This window comes from Takifugu rubripes, chromosome 19 (assembly GCF_901000725.2).
Source record: "Takifugu rubripes chromosome 19, fTakRub1.2, whole genome shotgun sequence".
NCBI classification, from domain to species: Eukaryota; Metazoa; Chordata; class Actinopteri; order Tetraodontiformes; family Tetraodontidae; genus Takifugu; species Takifugu rubripes.
The window spans coordinates 8,273,120-8,291,628 of record NC_042303.1 but is presented as its reverse complement, the minus strand read 5'-3'; the positions used below and the strand labels follow the sequence as shown (position 1 = coordinate 8,291,628).

The 18,509-nt window shown below is 44.7% G+C and overlaps 1 protein-coding gene across 2 annotated transcripts; it reads left to right on the top strand.

Annotated features, from left to right (window-relative positions):
* The first annotated feature begins 3,521 nt into the window (after nucleotides 1-3,521).
* LOC115246986 (E3 ubiquitin-protein ligase RAD18-like) lies at nucleotides 3,522-16,808 on the top strand. 2 transcript variants are annotated; one of them, XM_029827202.1, is made up of 14 exons: nucleotides 3,522-3,688; nucleotides 4,079-4,157; nucleotides 4,453-4,514; nucleotides 4,635-4,705; nucleotides 6,641-7,059; nucleotides 7,282-7,381; nucleotides 7,795-7,982; nucleotides 8,286-8,356; nucleotides 8,669-8,729; nucleotides 10,544-10,675; nucleotides 12,339-12,465; nucleotides 13,067-13,111; nucleotides 13,534-13,617; nucleotides 16,456-16,808. In XM_029827202.1, the coding sequence occupies exons 1-13, from the start codon at nucleotides 3,638-3,640 to the stop codon at nucleotides 13,547-13,549; spliced, it is 1,422 nt and encodes a 473-aa protein (XP_029683062.1). In that variant the 5' UTR covers nucleotides 3,522-3,637; the 3' UTR covers nucleotides 13,550-13,617; nucleotides 16,456-16,808. The 2 variants fall into 2 exon arrangements, with proteins under 2 accessions (XP_029683062.1, XP_029683061.1); XM_029827201.1 differs by lacking the exon at nucleotides 13,534-13,617.
* The last annotated feature ends 1,701 nt before the right edge of the window (nucleotides 16,809-18,509 follow it).

The following is an 18,509-nucleotide window of genomic DNA, read 5'->3' as shown; positions in this document are numbered from 1 at the left end:
GAATAACAATGATGGTTAATGTGTTTCATGCAGTTGCATACTATTTTATTTTATAACCCTAAACCTCATCCTCAATGAGAAAGTAAACTTGCATGACAGCAACATATTTCATCATATGCCCCCTGTTGCTTATATGTTTACTCTTTTAAAAATTCCATATAGATTCCACATGCAAACAAAAAGAAAGTACATTTCTGAACTGTGTTTTTTTTAAAATATATGAACTAAATATTTAGGCAGCAAGGCATCAAATCTTTCTTTACATAATATATGAATTAATTAAATCACTTTACGTTTGGCCATTTCAGGAGATTACAAACGTAATTTGCTACAGTGATTCCTTAAATACATTAGCTTTAGCACCAAAGGGCCGTTAATGTCTACGTATGTCTGTGATGTCGATGTCTTTTGTGATGTTGGTCCAGCACACGTCGTCCTCCTGAGAGGACAAGAGTCGCCTCTCCGAGCATAAACAGATGATTCGATTATCAGACTGTCAAGGTTACAGCGGATGACGGAATCCGGTGACATTTCCAAGGGCTAGATCTGATCTGCAAGCATAGCGGAGCAGGTCAGTGCATATAGAGCAGATAGAATGAGCCCAAAGCCTCGGGGCAGGCGCGGCTGCTGCCTGTTTTCATCACTCCTGCAGGTTTTTAAACAAATCGCAGCATAAAACATGACGAGTCGTGTAGAAAACCTCTGCAGATTGACAATAAACACATGCACGACAACAGCAGCAGCACAGTTGCTGTTCACCATTTATGTTTTACTGTGGCATGTTGGGAGGCTCTTTGACAGTCAGGAGGGAAGTTGGAACTGTGGCTGTTGAAGAGCAGGATGCTGAGGCGAGATGGTGCACTTCCCCGCTAATGAGTCCGCATCGCTAGATGTTGATGAATACAAGTACCGGTAGTAGCTCAATCATCCTGAATATTCATGGCAAATAAATGATACATAATCAAACCAAAGACAGGTGCTGTTCAATAACATTAGTACATATTCAGAAGAGGACGGCTTCAAACCGCAAGCTAGAAAAAGGGAACAGTGGCAATATCGTGTGAACTACAACAGTGTAGGCTAAATGACAGCTTTGTTGACCACCAGGTTGATAAAACTTGTTTTTCATCCCTGTACACAACTCTGACCTTATTTCCTGCTTCTCTGCCCTCATTAAAACCCAGCACAGGTACGTTCCTGTGTGCTGGGCAACGCATGGCTTAATAACACAGCTCAGGGCCTCATTAGACTTCCTTCTACACGTGGAGAATGGATAACAATACAAGACTGTGCAGTCCTCCAGAATATATTTTTTCACCTTCTGAGGGAGGCTGAGATGATGGGATGAGCATTTGAAATCAATTTATCCCGATCCTATAGGAAATGTGGGCTTCTCGCCTTAAAAAACATCAAATTTGAGCAGAGATGACGTTGGACTCAATTCGATCACTAATGTTTACTAGTTGTGCTTTCAATATTTCTATTGTAATATGACACAACTCAACATACAAACTGACTTTTCCGCCATCGTTTAGGTAAATAATTACAAACAAGAGAGCGACCCCGGGGCCCAGACTAAAACAGACCAGGCCCGGGGTCATTACATTATCCCTGGAAATGGAGACTCTCGCATTCACTCTGTTTATCATCTCCCTCATACCAGTGTGAAATCGCGGCTTGGATGAATTTACAGAAATTAAATATCACGCTCATTTTCCAGGCACATCAGAGAGTCTCAGGGGGAAACAGTTGGTCAAATTCCAGCTGGGATGATAAACTGCCGACAAGCTGACATGTGTTCTGAATGAGCATTTATTAGAAAGTTCTGATTGAATGTTCCCCTCTTTTTAAATGAGTGTGTGACGTATTTACTCCCCTGAAGAAACGAGCCATACTGACACTCTGCGAGCTCCTCTGACCGCTCGTCTGACACCATCAGTAATGAACTGTCTAAAAATATTTCCATGACGTCGTTCAAAGAGATGACAGCAGTTCCTGACACGCGGGCGACATTCTCAGTGACATTCGGCATGATAAATGCCAAACAAAAGCAGATTCATGCTTCCCTGCACTGGAAACCTTGTCACCAAATTATTTGGTATTCTATAGAGAGAATGTGCACAAAAGTCATTAATGCTTGACTAACGTTGTCAAATTATGTTCCTGCCCAAATGCTTCGGGGGCTTGTATCCTCCAAACCAGCAGGAAAATCTAATTACAGCTCATAATGCCTGTGGATATTTGCCTGATTGGATAATCACCTTCCAGCACACATGACAGAGTTCAGGGCGAATCCATTTGCATGAAAATGTCCCCTTGTCTGCTAGAGAGAACACGGGGATGTAAAGACCCGACCGCCTCCTTAAACATCACACGCATGCTTAGCACACACGTACAGTAAATGTCACGTTTACATTAGCAAGTGGACGCTTTGCTCATTGCCTTGGCTGGAAAATAGGTTGAATCAGCCTGCAAGCAGAGAAGGAAAAGAGCTGAAATTTTGGGTAAAACGTGCCAGTATGACAATAAAATATATATCTTAGTGAAATAAGGCTGGTCGGCTGGAATTTTGTTGGCCACCAACAGACCAGTGATGTAAAGGTGAAAATAGCTCATTCACCACTGGGAGCTTGACACTAGCTGTTAGGATCACTGCGGCACATTAAAAGTGGGGAGTTTAAGAACTCACCCTCAACAGGGCGGCTTGAAAACAACCGTCAAACCCATATGAGGCTAACGCCAGTATATTCTCGTTCTTATACCCTTGTCAATGAGGCTTACTTGTTCTATCTAGGCTTCAGATAGCAGAGGTAAGGCTGTCGCTGCAAAGGCCCCGTGGGTACGTCTGTTATTATGGAATACCCATTTTCCACTATCGGATTTCGATATGTGGTCACATTTAACAGAGCTTAAGCTGCGTGGCTTTGACACGGGTAATGAGATGAACACAAACATCTGAGAAAGTCTGCTTCATGCCAAGATTTTCTGCAAATGTTGAGCCAGAAATGATTATTTGGATTTTGCGTGCTCATAGATCTGAATATAAACAGGCTCAGATGGTCCAAGATGGATTTTTTAGTGAATTGGAAATGGTGGATGGAGGCAAAGGGGGAAAAAATATTTATGCAGAGATGAGAGATGATAATGAATGATGAAGATGAAGGCATGGGCTGCAATGGAGAAGCTAAAAGTTTATATTAATATTAATTAATTTCTTAATGAATAAAACATTGAAGAAAGAAAGGAGAAAGTGAATCGCTGTTGATAAATGGGCTAAACTTTAGCCTTTAGAGTCTAAAGGCTAAAAACGGTGATTTAAAAAACAGAACTGTTGTAACTGCTAAAACAAATGATTTGGAACAATAGCTTTCATTCATAAAGTAATGTTTGACGTGTAAAGCAACGCATGTCTGTTCGACAGAAAGCAGATGTTTAGTTGTATCAACAAGAAAAAACCAACTAATATAAATCTCAACTCGCTCTCAAAACCCTTTGATCCTTTATTTTGAAATTGCGTAACAGCGGAAGTCGCCGATGAAGCCGGAAGTTTCTCCCTGAGCGGGATTTTGGATTCAACATTAGAGATGTTTTAAAATTGTTTCTTTTCCACCCAGTTTTTGCTATTTACATTACAAACATGGCGTTTCAGATCGAGTTGGATCTACCGCCCCCCCTTGCATCTCTGAAAGTAGGTTATACATTTATACATATGCCTGTATATGTTTTGAAAATGTACCTTTATGCAAACACGGCGGCTGCTAGCATACATACACACACATATTGTTGGGTTACAACAGGTTTACAAAGCGTTAGACAGCAAAATAAAAATTGTTTGACATGCAGCTAATAACGAGTTTAAGTAATAATTGAATAAAATGTTACCTTCTCAGTTTTAGATGTACCGTAAGGGTGTAATGTAGCAATCTGGGGCACGAAAAGAAGCACCGTTATTGTTTGTCTTAATTTATGAATGGCATATATAATTCTGTATTAGGGTAAATATGCACGGGCATATGTAGCTTTTATTATTTAGGGGTTTTATCAGCTCAGTTTTTTGTTTTCCTCTTGTCTTTTCCAGAATGTTGAAAATCTGCTTCGGTGCCCGATTTGCTTCGACTTTCTGAACATAACGATGATGACCAAATGTTCTCACAACTGTAAGTTGAGCTTAATTGAGGTAGTTATGTCAATCTTTGGGGAAGGAGAGCAGCTAATTTGAGATTTAGTAGGTCCGAATATTTGATGTTGGTCTGCGGCTGGAAAACCTGATTTAAAACTGCAGAATCTATCATTGACCTGCATCTAATTGTGTTTTAAAACATGCAAGAAATGACATAGCGAGATTATCTTGCTTTGGTATTATTTAGTAGTAGTTTTGTGCAGCTAATTTAATGCAGTTAATGTATATTTATATTGTTTCACTGTAACTAAATCATCTTTATTTTTGTACAGTTTGTTCTTTGTGCATTAGACAATTCTTTTCCTACAAGTTGCTGTGTCCAGTTTGCAATAAAGTAAGTATGTACAGGTTGTTTTACTTTTAAAAGAATAGACATTAATAATTCAGAACTGCAAACAAAAGCATTCGTTAGCAAAAGAGATGAGCTTTGTCGTGCTTCTCTCTGTCTTTTCAGCAAGCAACCGACCAAGATCTTAGAAATAACCGCTTGTTGGATGACTTGGTGACTAGCTTTCAACTTGCAAGGTAATTTAAGAAAGCATATTCTTTTGCACAGCACTTTCAGTTGAGGCCGTTGACCTTTGCTATGTGTTTAAAATGAAGAGAGGCTTATGGGCAGGGGCTGAGCAATGACATGTGGGTGCTAGGGGCATCTCATGGACGCCACGGGACACCTGCCAGATGCAAACAGTGTTTAGCTCTCAGTTACAAAGTTGACCCTAATTTCTTTGGTTGGATTTGAGGATGGAACTGTGACCCACCACCCTTCTGGTGGACGGATGTACAGCATCTGTAATAAACACTTGCTATGTCCAATTTTGCAGTTTAACTTGAGCCAGTAAAAATACCACTAAAAATACATTTTTACTATAATTTCCACTGATCCACTTCCATTTTAAAGACTTTCTGTAAATCGTCGGTGTCGCCTGGAGTCATTCAAAGTTTGATCCACTTTTCTTGTTGCGTTGCTGCTTTAGGCCTGACCTTTTTCAATCATCAGATGTGTCTGGTGACATTTATCGCGGTGCCAGAAACCGCTCCTTTCTTTTGCTGGTACTGTTGCCACCTGCTTCCTCCCACTGGTGGCAGAAATGACTGAAGAGGATATTTGGGCTCTCACAGTGGCCTTTAAGGGTCTGTCTGTAAACTAACCTTTGTCATCGTCTGGGCATCAGTGGGCAGACTGACAGAAAACCGTTTTTCATTTCGTGTTTGGGATGACCAGCGTATTTGTCAGTGAGGATGCGTCACGCTTTCATCAATCACTTCAGTGTTATCAACACCGTGAAAGCTTTCCCGTCTGACCACAGATGTTCTGATTGCCATCACTATGAGGGGCTTGGCCCTCTGGTTTTTTAATTTCCTGTTGTCTCGTTGAGCATCTAAAACATGGAATTCCCTGACTTTGTCATGACATTTTACACTTTTTAGAATAGACTAACAAAAACTACTTGGTCAAATTCAGTTATCTGCCTCTCTGACTAGAAGAATAAATAAAATTTATTTTTGGGCCTGTGTAAATGTCTCCCTTGGGGACGAGGACAAACAAAACATCGGCCCATATGGCTTCTATCTGCTTTACGGTTTGCAGATTGCTCCTTTAATTGTGCCTTTGGCCCATTTCTCAGGGTGAAACTGTGCGTAAAATACAGCGGTAGGTTGTTTCTGGCTAGGGCTGCAATTCACCGTCATTACACAGAAGTCCTGAACCTTTCGCTAATCATTAACTGTTTTCCCGTCCCATTTTTGTCTTATCGCAGTAACAGCAACGCTGTCATCTCCATCTGGAGTTCTTTCACGTTTTTTGGAGCTGGGGCAGCATTAGCCTGAATTATGTAAATATATTTTCTTAGGTACGCTCACGAATGACGGCTTCCTCCAGTCAAACACCAGTTCAGCCTCTTTTTTAGGGGATTTGTCCTGACTAGATAGGGGACGGCCCACACATAAGCGGACTGCGTCTGGGATTGGATATAATTTCCCACTTTTTGTAATTAGACACGAATCACATAAATCGATTGTTGTTTTTTGTTTTTAAAGCCCTTCAGATTAAACAATGTTCTGCAGCATGTTCAGAGAAAGGGACGCCTGTGGGGGGGGGGCATCAAGCATAAACAAGTTTAAATATAGAAAGGAGAACATAACACACCTCATTAATTCCATTTTACTGCCCGGCAGTTTGCTGTCCACATCTTAGCCCAAGACTGTAGCCACAGTGTCTAATCTTTTTTTTGGTTAAGCAGGAAAGAAGCTAACAGTTTGGGTGAATCTGAAATGGTTTTACTCACTGTGCTGCTTTTACTCTTTTTTTTTTTTTTCCTTGGTTTTTTTTTTTTTAAATTTTACTTTAGAAGCTGTCATTTGATTTTACGCTCAGTCTGTAACCTACAAGATTTTCTGGTCTTTTCAGTTGGAACAAATTTTTCTGAGCAAGTACTTTTTCTTTTTCTCCTCCTGTAGGCAGCAACTGTTGAAAGTAACATTCGAATCCCCTCCGATTTCCCCAAAGAGCCCTGCTTCAGCCGTCAAATGCAGAACTCCCAGGCAGAAAGGGCAGGCGTGTAAGAGCTCGTTTCTGAGCAACTACTTCCAGAAGAAGCCAAAAACCTCTCCCAGTAAAGAACTCTGGGCGCCCAGCTCCATCTCTCTGCCTGCGGAGGAAACAGAAACTGGTGGCAGCCGCCGTTCCAATGAGGTCGACCTCCATTCATCATCCACGCCGCTGGTGGTGAAGGAAGAACCGATGGATGTGGAGGAGGAAAATCTCCAGCTTCTGAAATCAGTCAAGCAGGAGAGCACAGCCTGGCCCAGTCCCACTTCTGCTCTGGAGGCTGCTCATTCCTCATCACCACCGATTGACATAAAGCCCATAATCAAAGGTGACGCTTTGCTGTCACCTTCTGTGACTCACTGTGCTGCTTTCCGAGGAACCAGCTTGTTAAGCTCTGCTAGTACACATTTGCTAGTGACATGTCACCTTTCTCATCCTACCTCTCTGAAACATGTCTCTCTCTCACATGAGCCGCAGCAAAGACATAAATCTGGTGCAGCAAGCTTTGAAGAGTCCGACACTGAAACAGGCTTTTATGTGTCTTTTGCAGTGGAGTGCCCTGTGTGCTCTGTGAGTGTGCCACAGCACTTTATTAACAAGCATCTGGACACGTGTCTCACGAGAGGGGAGAAGAAAGAGAGTTTGAGGAGGTAAAGCACCCACTCAATCCTTTTTACTCTTGTTTGCACAGAGGCACCGAGATCCTCGCGAAAGTGAGAACAGAAGAGAGCGATAATGTGTCAGCGACGGAAGCTGTTGGGACGGAACTCACTGCTCCCGCTCATCGTCATTTTCTTCAGCATGGCGTTGAATTTCTCCCAGATTCTTGTATAGTTAGTGCTGTCAGACTGCCGTGATTTTTCTCTCTCATTTACTTAGCACAAATATGACCGACCCGTCATTGTCGATAAGGAAATGTTTTGCCAGTATAAGGTCTCATGTATTGCCCAATAGGCTGGTCTCATTAGAGGTGTGGGTCTTTATTAATCTTACAAAGGTTACTGCGGAGCCAAGAGGAGTCCACCTCTGTCAGGTAAAATGACTCTTTCCACATCTGCCGTAGTTCCCTTGGCAAGAGCAAGCGTCCGATGGCGAAGCTGGTGTACAACCTGCTGTCTATGTCGGAGCTGAAGAGGAGGCTGAAGGAGTGCCATCTCTCATCACAGGGCTCTCGAGATCAGCTGGTCAAAAGGCACCAGACTTTTGTGCACATATACAACGCCGAGTGTGATTCCCTGAATCCAAAATCAGGTAATCCACAGGCCTTGCTGCGTTCTAAACGTTTGGTCTATTTTAAAAACAGAGAATGTTTAAAGAATAAGTGAAATCTGATATTTAAGGTGTTATTTATCTGAGCTGCGATGACATCATAAACAGTGATGTACTCCTTGCTCTCTGGATTTCCTGCTCTCCTCACGCGTTCACTTTGCTGAACGCTGTTCACTTGCACGTAATGTTTCAGTCACTTTCCTGTAGCAAAGTCACCCGTGCCATGTGTGCATTGTGTATGTGCCACCTTTGCCTAACCTAGTGGTGTTTCCTCTCTCCCAACAGCTGAAGATATTGCCAAAGAGGTGGAGGCCAGCGAGAAGATCAGGCATCGGCTGCAGGGAAAAGTCCAACCTGTATGTGTGAAGCAGCATGAATTGTTTGTGTCTGGGCCTCCGAGTATTGTTTTGATGAAAGGCAGTTCACCATTTTGGCAAATGGAGCCTGCAAACAGAGGAAGCGAAGGCAGTGATAGGAATTCCAGTTAGTGTGCGTGGCACCGGGAAGAAAAGAGAGCTTTTGGTTAAAAGAAAAGGTGGAAGAATTATTGTTAGAGGAAAGCAGTGCTTGTTTGAGCTGCAGGATCCAGGATGTTTTCATATGTTGCCACTTTCATGCAAATCATGACTAGTTTTATTCATTTATTTGCCATTTACATTCAATTACAGGCCATGATGTTCTCCAAAAATCAGTCTGAGAGGGAGATTGATGAGCTGCATTCAAATTACAGTAAGTGACTATTTTCTGAGACGGCAGATGCTGCGCGTTGCCAAGGCGATCCCTGAAATCAATGCTAACAAGTCAGTGCATCTCAGTGCAACTTTCCATTGCATGAAACAGATTTAACCAGCTCCTGTTAAACCTTGTTTCTTTTTTTTTTTTCTTCTAATATTCTTCTCATGTTCTCCACTGTTTATCAAATGTTGGACAAATATTCCGTACTTGTCTTGGCCCAACACTTGTGTGTACAGGACCAGGGCAGGAAATAAAGACATCCCATTCAATCAGTTTCAGGGTCTCAGTTTCAGATGAGGCAGGAAGAATCTAGAACGATCATTTTTATTCTCTTTCAACAGCCATTGCAAAAACAATTTCTTCCCGACAGCACAAGACAGAGACTAGAGTTCACAGTAGGATGTCTAAAGTATGAAATCCATTCATTTTATGGGAATGTTGTCTTCTGGTTGTCTTCCAAACAACCAGATTATTTCAGACAGATATATTCACTTTATATTTACATCAAATTTACATACCATTATATTAACTGTGCATAAACAGACATTTTTTTACTCCCTGTCGGTGGAAATCGAGTGAATAATGCAGCAGGTTTGTGAGTTTGAATGTAAGTTTCTGTTTGAGTGTCTAAAGGTTTTATTTCAGTGTGAGCTCAAAGCTAATAAGCTAAAGGGCCTTGCTGAAATGGGCTGAGGTCTGGATGTGGTCTGTGGTTTTATTGTGTCGTCGGGGGTCGAAAACAGCTGCTTGGATTATCTGAACTTGTTTGCATGAGATGAAAAGCTTCTTGGAAATGACACTGATGAACAAACTTAGCGGTGGCTGAAATATGGATGTGACTCACAGCAGGTGGGGGTCTATAAATAGCAGCGCCGCTGTGATAACCCCTTGATTTATCAGAGAAGGATGCGGATGACTCACTCTGCCATCTTCGGGAGTAGCGAGTGAGCAGACGGGAAGGTGAAAACGCTCCTGCGTACTGTCCAAATGTCCTTTGTGTTTATACGTTAGCGGGTGATCATTCAGGCCACATCGTCAAAGCCCACGACTGACGGCAGGGAAAAACCTGGCAAGCCTCCAAGGAAATATCCTCTCCGATGAATTTCTCTACTACCATCATTTAAAAAAAAAAAAAAAAGAAGCTGTGCTGTAATTATAAGGCCCTGATTAAATTACCTTATACCCTATAAACTAGCAGCTATTACACAGATAAATGATGTTCAGCGGTGTAAATTCATTTTATAGTGGCTCAGTTAGAAAAAGAAAGTAATCTGCAAATGATAAAACAGTAGATTTGGTCTGACTGAACATTTGATGGACTTTAAGGGGAATTGAGACGCACAAACTTCCCATTCTGATTGACAGATAAGGAAAAAAGGCTTTTCCCCGGCCAGTTAGTCAGCTCATATCTACTCAGAGATGCTTCTAACAGGCAGAGGAATCAAAGCTCTGCACTGGAATAGAAGCTCCTTGGGAACCTTTTTCACAGAGAAATTAATGTTCGGCTGATTGACACTTACCCCCCCCCCCCATCCCTCTTATCTTTAACAAAGTTTTCCTACAATATTGGAAGAGGTCGTCTGAGGTTTTCTTACCTTTTTTGGTGCGTGTTTGAATTTAATTTCACGCATTTCAGCCCATTTGGTGTGTGTGGCCAGCTGTGCGGCCCCCGCCATGAACAACTGCACGTTGCATTGTGCTAATCAATTTTGCATTGACTTCAGTGAAAGCTGCTGCTCACCTCTGATGCATCAGGACATTTAAATTTCGGACTCCCCCCCCCCCCCAACATGTGTGTCTGCCTGCAGGGAAGAAGAACAGCAGCGAATTCTCCCGCCTTATTGCCCAGGTCCGGGGTCGCAGAGAGACCAACAAGCCGGCTCGGAACACACGGGAAGATGCTGTGAAAGAAGAGAACTCGGCAGAGGCGCACGCTGCAGGTACGTTATAAGAATACCTCATATTTCATCTGACAGCTGTTACAGTTTTCCATTCCTGTGGCTCTCCAACCTGCTCCTTTAAATTCAACCATCTGTCCATCTCCCGCTTGAATCATACATTATATATGAAGGGAGGGGAAGAGCTGCGTCACGCAGCGGGTACAGCTGTCGTCCGATGTGTTTGTCTGCGAGAGACAGCACGTCAGACACTGACAGGATCTCTGTCAGAGGCCCAAGAACAGATGTCAGCGCAGTAGCAGCGTTGCCGCTCTAACACTGTTGCATTTACGCTGATTCCTTGGCAGAGACACCCAGGGTGGAGGGATCGTTATCCAGACTGTTTTAAGAAGTGAACCGTGTTAATACTGCAGAGTTTCACATCATGGCGGTACCCGGCACATAATCAGTCTCAGATGTGGCGGGACCAAAGAGAAAATAAATGATGTAAGGAGGGATTTCCTCCTGACGCACCGACCCTTCTGCTCCAGGCCTGGTTGGATCGGGACAGTAACGGATCATTAGCTGTGCAAAAGCGATCCTGCGTATACCCGGAAAGCAAGTCATTCCAGTGTGTAACCGAGCAGGAATCAGAATATGACAGCCGACACAAAGGCAGCTCCTAAATCTGCCACTGTTCCGACGGATCCAGACTATCGGTGCTCATTTCTCAGATCAGGATTACAATCATCAGACAAACGGGACAACCGGTCATTTCCCTCTCCACCACTTAGCAATAATAGATTCCTCACAATCCTGCGTTGGAATGTTTGGAAGTTGGTATAATTTCCCACTTTTGATGTGCCCAGAAAGAGAATAAATGCTGTTGTTGTGTCTCGGTGCAGCTTTGGTCCCAGACTCCAGTTGGTCACACTGGGAAAGGATCTACCCTCCAAAGTGTCGTCTGCTGTGGGGTAATCTCCCACACATACACCCAGAACAGACGGTTGAGCCTTCCAGGCCGATCGGCCCTTTGCACGGCTCGTCCAAGGACTTTTCCTTCAGATTAAGGGACGACTGGCTCCAGCCTCCCTCGACAGATCCGTCCGTTCAATAAAAATGGTTAAAGAGGCTTCTGCCGCTTTGCTTAGATGTTTGTTTGCCTCCGAGCCTCATTATTCGTCATTATCGATGAAGCTTAAATTGTTTTCCAGACTCTGTTTACATGCGTACACTGTGCTAATTAGAAGTGAGACGTGGTGAGAAACAGAACTGTGGTGGTTAAAAATTGGGATTGATGGATGAAATGGCGCCGTTCCTTTTCCATCCATCCAGGGAGATGATGTGTTTGTGCCTGCCTGCAGGGATAAGTCACACCATCCTGGCAGTAATGCTGTTAGCATCTGTAGCTGGTGGACTGGACGGTCGTGCTGTGATGATGGGATACTGTTTCCATGGTACCAGCAGAGTCCTGTAAAGACTGACCACAGTACGCCTTGTCCTTGCATTAGGGACAACCTTTCAACATACAGGGGTGTTCATGTGAGCAGGTTCATTCAGAAACGAAAAATGGGACAAAAAGCTAACGAGGCTTGAATTTAGATCCCCCCCCCCCCCAACACACACACAAAATCTTTCACTTTTTGACTGTTTTCTCCTTGCGGTGACCAACATCACCATCTTCATTAGGGCTCGGCCAATTTTGATTGACATGTCTCGTCTCCAGATAAAGTTGAGCCGACCCAATGCCGCTTACCCATTAAGGTGGAAGACAGAGGAAGTGACGAGGATCCATCTGCTACAAGTAATGAATGGCCCCCCAGTCCCACCAGCAGCGACGTATCCATCAGCAGGTGAGTCCTCTGGAGGAACAACTTTGGTGCCGATGGTCGTAGAGACGGAGCAGCAGCTGTAGCCGCCGTCTGGGGCGTTGCTAATTCCCCCTTTAGGAACAATAAAGTTTTACCTGTAATCATTCAGAATTATCTGTTGATTGAGCCTTCATATATGAATCGGAGCATTTGGTTCTGGTTCAGTTCTGCTGGTTTGTTTAGAAACACGCCATTGCTGCTGGATGCAAACCTGTAAGCCCGGTCCTGCTGGTTCTACCCACAATCTGACCCTAAAAATGTGTATCATTTGAGCTGATCACTAATGAAAAGCTGCGACATAATGAGATCATGTTGTGATCAAAGCATCACTCATGAATCAGGTCTCATACGAGGTCGCTACGCCTCCAGCTACCAAACCGCACATAAACATTGACGTCTTAATGGACTGTAGACCTCACCCAAGCCTCCTACAGGCGTCCTCTCATGGCCGTAACGCTTGCTGCATATTCATCAGTTTTCCAAGCGCTCGTACGCGTTGATGCTCGGATTCAGACGCGATCCCGTCACATGTGAACCTGCTGTTCTGCTGCGGACGACGTCTCACTCTTTCTCTCCGTTGCAGTTCCCTTTCAGACATCTTTGGTCCGGAGCCTGCTGCAAACCTTGAGTAAGTGTTTCTCCTTTCATTGCTGCCGTCGGGGAAAAGCGATGTTGTTTTGTGGGGTTTTAATTTGCAGCCTGTTCTCTATCTTCGCCCACGTTTGGAAGCAGGTGTTCGCCGCAGATTACAATGAGAAAACCTTCATAAACGTGCGCAGAGCCTGATTTGCATTTAGGTTCTCGCCCTCTTCTGTACATCACGAAAGTTTTCGGAGGCACTCCTGTCAGTCTCAGGCGGTGGAATTCTAATAAGCTCCACTGGGATTTAAAACCAAAGAACTCTGGTGTCTTTGTGTACGCCAGCTTGTCATTGCTTTTATTTTGAAAGGTCCTAGTAAATGTGATGGTGACTCACTGATAAGGATTCTACAGCCTGTTAATCCGCCTCTCCCTGTTCTGGTCCCCGACTGGGTAATGGTGCGGTTTCAGGCAGAAGCCTTACTGACCTCTGAAATGATGAGGGGGATGGCGCGCCACGTGGGCCCCTCGGTGCTCCGCTTCCTGCTGTTCTGGGTGAGGACGTGACTCCATACTACCACTGTGATGAGGGCCGCGATAAGGTCAAATACAGTCGAAGAAACGCACCATCTGACTTGTAAAATCCTTCCCGTCCTAAGTTAGACTCGAGTTCACGTCATAATCTGTTTCCCTGCTTTGATCCCGGTCAGATGGAGCTCATTGAGCAGGGTTGTGGGTCCTCTCGGCTCATTTCCAGGCTCCACTGTGACTTGATAAAGTGATGCTTTTCCTCTCCTGTTCTTGGGAAATGCGGACGCCTCACTCATCAAGTTACTGGTGTCAACAGTTTGTTTAAAACACCAGTGGACGCTCTCTCTTACATCGATGTCCCTCAGCCCTCGCAGTCTGTTTGTAGACGTTAACACTCCCGAGGATCGTATCGCCACAATCTATATTGCCGTATGTCAGTGATAAATACAAAGTCCAGCGATAGTGGAGCTCCCATTACGTCTGTGAACAGTGGCCCCTTCACAGAACCTTTTAACATCTCGTGTTTGCTCCTTCATCATCTGCATCACGTGATGGGACAGTTTACATCCCTCTGTCCATCAGAGACAGCGCGCAGACAACTGAATTAAGCTAGAAGTTTCAGTTGGAGGCGACGTGCCGAAGCTTCCATTTGGGATCATGAATTATGCAGTGAATTCCATAGATCCGCTCCAAGGACATTAAGAAAGCCGTGCGTGCTGCCATGTCCCAGACAGCAGAAACAAATGCAAATAAACAGCGTTTAACTTTGAGCTCACTTGTTCAGCCTCGACATGTCTGACCTTGAGCCAAAGACAATAAATTCTGAATCTCTGGGGTTTGTCCAGACTCAGGAAATGACATTGAACGGCACTGAAATGGAGAATTAGGGTCGTAAAATCAGTAAATTCTAAACCTTATCAGTATTTTCATCAGATGTGCTGTGAAAGGATGAAGTGCTCGGTTTATTTTAGGAACAGCTGAACGTCCATCAGAGCTTTGACTGTCGAACTGGGGCCGTGCGGTTCCAACAACTGAAAGGCAGATTCCTGATGAAAATAAACGTTCCGGTTGTCCGCGGACATCATCTCCCCTCCAAATAATCAGCAAAAATCAACAGCCCTCCACCTTTGTGAGGACACGTTTATGGCCGGTCCCTGTAAATGTGTCCACGTAGAAGACTGTTGTCTTCCTTCTAAACCCAGAAGCCCAGCGGGCTGTTTCTGGACCCGTCCCAGATGAAGACCCTGGACCCTCTCCCCGTGGTGACTGATTAACTGTCCTTGACCAGTTAACCTGTCCAGCTCTTGAGCGGCGCCGCAGGGTCCATCAGGTGTCAGAACCAAGAAACACCGATGTGTCCATAAACCACCAGGGGAATCAGCTGGTTTTAAATCACTAGACTCTCATCAAAATTTAATATCTTATAGTTTATTTTCAGCCACTTTGATGTGAAAGGAGCCAGCACATCAATATTTAATAATCCTGTAATTTAAAGATCTGCTTCTGGAAATCAATTTTCTCTGACTGCCGCAGCTCCATATTTTCCGTTTCACCTCCTCTTTCCAAAATTCATCGCAATGAGCTGTCAGCATGTCAGAAGGTATAAGTTGTTAGTTTGAAGTGGGATTTATTTAAATGAAGAGGTGCGTTGCCTCAGCACCACGGCGTGGGCTAACGCATGATTAGACGAGATGAAGTCGATGGGAGACGAACACGCCTTCAATGGCCTGATTAAACAATTATAATAGCAGAACTTTTCTGTTGACCTGAAGCGGAGCTGCGTCTGAGTCACAGGCTGGGAAAACTGGCAACATCGTTTTTTGTGTTATCACACCAAATATTTCCCAGAGACTGTTGTAGCTACTGTAGCATGAGATTAATTAATCCAGTGTGAGTGCCTGATGTCAAACTGCTCGTTTATCACCATCTATCTAAACTATGCGTGAGCTTTTTGTCCCATTTTTTTAGATTTCCCCATTTCAACAACAATAACAGAGATGCAAACATATGGAGTATTGCTAATTAGCTTAGCACAGGTACTAGTAGTGACCCGGAACCATTAGCCTTCCCTCAGGTTGGATCAAATAAACTTTATGAAAACAGGAAATGGTCGTCATGGTTACTCCAGAATTGGAAACATTCCAGTATGTACTAAGCGGTTCCAAATCCTAAAATTCAAGAACGGTCTGGCCAAAGTCCTGCCTAATATGGTAAAACATAAAGACAAATAAAACATAAATGTTCCGGTGACTGTCGCCATCAACAAGCCTGCTCTTTTATTTTACTGCCAGTCTTTGTACTAGGCTAATTAGCAGCACGGTCACCATAGCGATAAGGGCCCAGCTTTTAATCGGTCTCACTAAGTGGATTTCCATCTTCTCTTCATGTGTATGTGTGTATGCGGGGGCTTCTCTCGTTTCCTCCCGCAGCCCATAACCACAGCCCCAGATTAAATTATATTAAACCTCGGTGTGGGTGTGACCGGTGATGTCCAGTGATGCGCTGGCGATGACTGTTGACACCCGTCCTGACTCTGTTGGCACCCACACGGTCGACAGAAGTTGTTCTTTCATGCCTGCGGTTGTTCTGTGCTGTAGTCATGATGTAACCTGCAGGTCAGAGCCGCTGTTTTCACTCCCTGCTCCTCTCAAGTCTGATAAAAGCACCACAGCGGTTCCCTGGTGCGCGAGGAATAGTTTTTTGAAATGTTTTTTTCTTTAACTCGCCTCTTTAAGGTTGCCTTGGTGTCACGGTTAAACACGTGTCCTCAGAATGACATCCATATGTGCTGTTTTATTAGTCCGGCACTTCAGGTCTCACATTAGGAAAACCAATAAACACGTCTGAAATGATGTCATGCAGAGAGACGACGAGGACCGCCGTCCACAAATGAAGATCACGCTCCAGAAAAGAGGACGCGGACGCGTCGCCCGTCCCTGGGAAACGACGCCGTAAAACGTAACGGCCAGAGATCCCCGATTCCAGCACCCTTGAAGCGCTTTTCAGTGTTAGCCAAGATTTCCTTTGACTTTAAAAGCAGGCTCACTCCTGTATTAATAAACGCAGCAATTATCTTTTCTCCCTGATTAACTGTAGTTTTCAGCCTGTTTTTACAGGTTTTTATATGTCTGTTACCTTTGTAACTGAATGCATTTTTGTACTATTTTCAGTTTTATTTTCAGTATTACTGAAATAAATATCCCACATTCACAGCATTTGGTTGTGCCGTTTCATTGTGTGCACATGTTTGTGTAATTGTTCCAAACGCCACAGCTCGACCTCAGGCAGCCCCGTCAGGCTGGTGTTTCCAGATGTTGCTGTTCAAGCTCTCTTAAAAAAGACAGCGTAGAGGATCATAGACGGAGGCTCGTCAGGCTCCCTTCGAAATCAGGCGACGTCCAGCGGCGCCATCAGCTCAGGACAGGAAGAGGCAGGAGACCCTGGAGGAACCCTCTCCTGTCTGCAGCAGGTTGGCCACGGGAGAGTTGCAGCCGCACGGCGTCGCAAACATCTGTATTTGAATACGTTTCTTTAGTAATTGAATCCGAAGCGGGTGCCGATCACCGCCCAGGCTGATGATGGAAACTGGAGATTTGGACCGGCGCGTCTGGAGTCAGCAAAAAGATGCTCGGCAATTGTTTCTCCTCAGACGGAGCTGCTATCACCCCTCCGGCTGTTTCTCCCTGGTGTCATTAGCACGTCTGTATCTTCAGCCGCACGAGAGGCCCGAACGAGACCTGACTGGGCCCTCGACGGGTGAAGTGCTGAAGAGTAAACTGGCTCTAATGACAGCTCAGGGTTAGGGTGGACTCTCCTTTAATCCAAGGCTGTCTCACCGGTGGTGATTAAGGGCTCCTCGTCCTTTCAGCACCAAGTGTAACAGTGTTACTAAATCTTAAGTTCGGCTCTGAGGGCTGCTGCTCTTCAGCCTCACATCTCCAGGTTTTCCAGGCTTTCTTATCGACGCAGGAGCTGCACGTCGGACGTGTGGCCTTGCGTTCTGCTGCAGGGAATCTTCTGCTTCCACATTCATAGCAGACGCAGTCCCGAAAATGAGCTCTGGAAACTGGATCCAGTTGATTTCTCAGGCGACCCTGCCTGTCAGAGAGGATCGACTGGGACTTTCCTGTGAGACAACGTACGTCCTTTTATTTATTGGCCTGACTCTCAAGAGCTTAATCTAATCAATCACCCGCAGGTAATCACACTGGAAAGTGAGATGAGCAAAGGGAGCTGGGAGTGTCGGAGCTCCAGAACTTCTCCGTTTGATTCACCAATGTTTCCACTCGGGGTGAAACTGCGACCAACCACTTTATCCTGTTACATTCATCAGGACACCTTTGGGATTGAAGATCATAGAATTATGACATTAATTAATAATAATGATATTCTGTTCTGAGAACAATGTAACACACACACACACACACGTTCTAAACCAATAACTCCTTTTAGCAATTTTCTGCCGCCAGTTTGAAATGAAACTCTCGCCGGCGGCAGCAGGTTTGTGATGCCAGAGCAGATGGAAATGAAGTTAATGGAGTCGCAAAAAGCGCCGTATGTGGTGTAATTGCGACGGCTGCATGTTTGGGTGATCGAACATCTGCTGACAGCTGTCAGGGGCTCCTCCCAGAGCTGCAGGAACCTCAAGCGGACGCACGTAGGGCAACTGAAGCGACTGGCAGGAGGCAGGAGGGCAGTTTGATGTCGGGGGGAGCAAACGGTGGTTAAAGAGGTCAGCGGTGATGGAGGGCAGCTGAGTGAGGGGGGGGGGGGGGGACAATAGAAATCTCTGTTTACATAAACGCATCACGCAGCAGGTCGTAAAACCCGCACTGTTTGTGTCAGGACTGCACCCAGATCAGTTTTCCCTCGGACTGGCCTCCAGTGGAAGAGCTCCCTTTACTGGAAGCGTGCAC

What these genes read in the sequence shown, in the direction of transcription:
- LOC115246986 (XM_029827201.1), top strand. Translation starts at nt 3,638, where the DNA reads ATGGCGTTTCAGATCGAGTTGGATCTACCGCCCCCCCTTGCATCTCTG. An exon ending in TGTGTCCAGTTTGCAATAAA is followed by an intron (nt 4,515 to 4,634) that starts GTAAGTATGTAC and finishes CTGTCTTTTCAG; the next exon opens with CAAGCAACCGACCAAGATCT. An exon ending in TTCCCTGAATCCAAAATCAG is followed by an intron (nt 7,983 to 8,285) that starts GTAATCCACAGG and finishes CTCTCCCAACAG; the next exon opens with CTGAAGATATTGCCAAAGAG.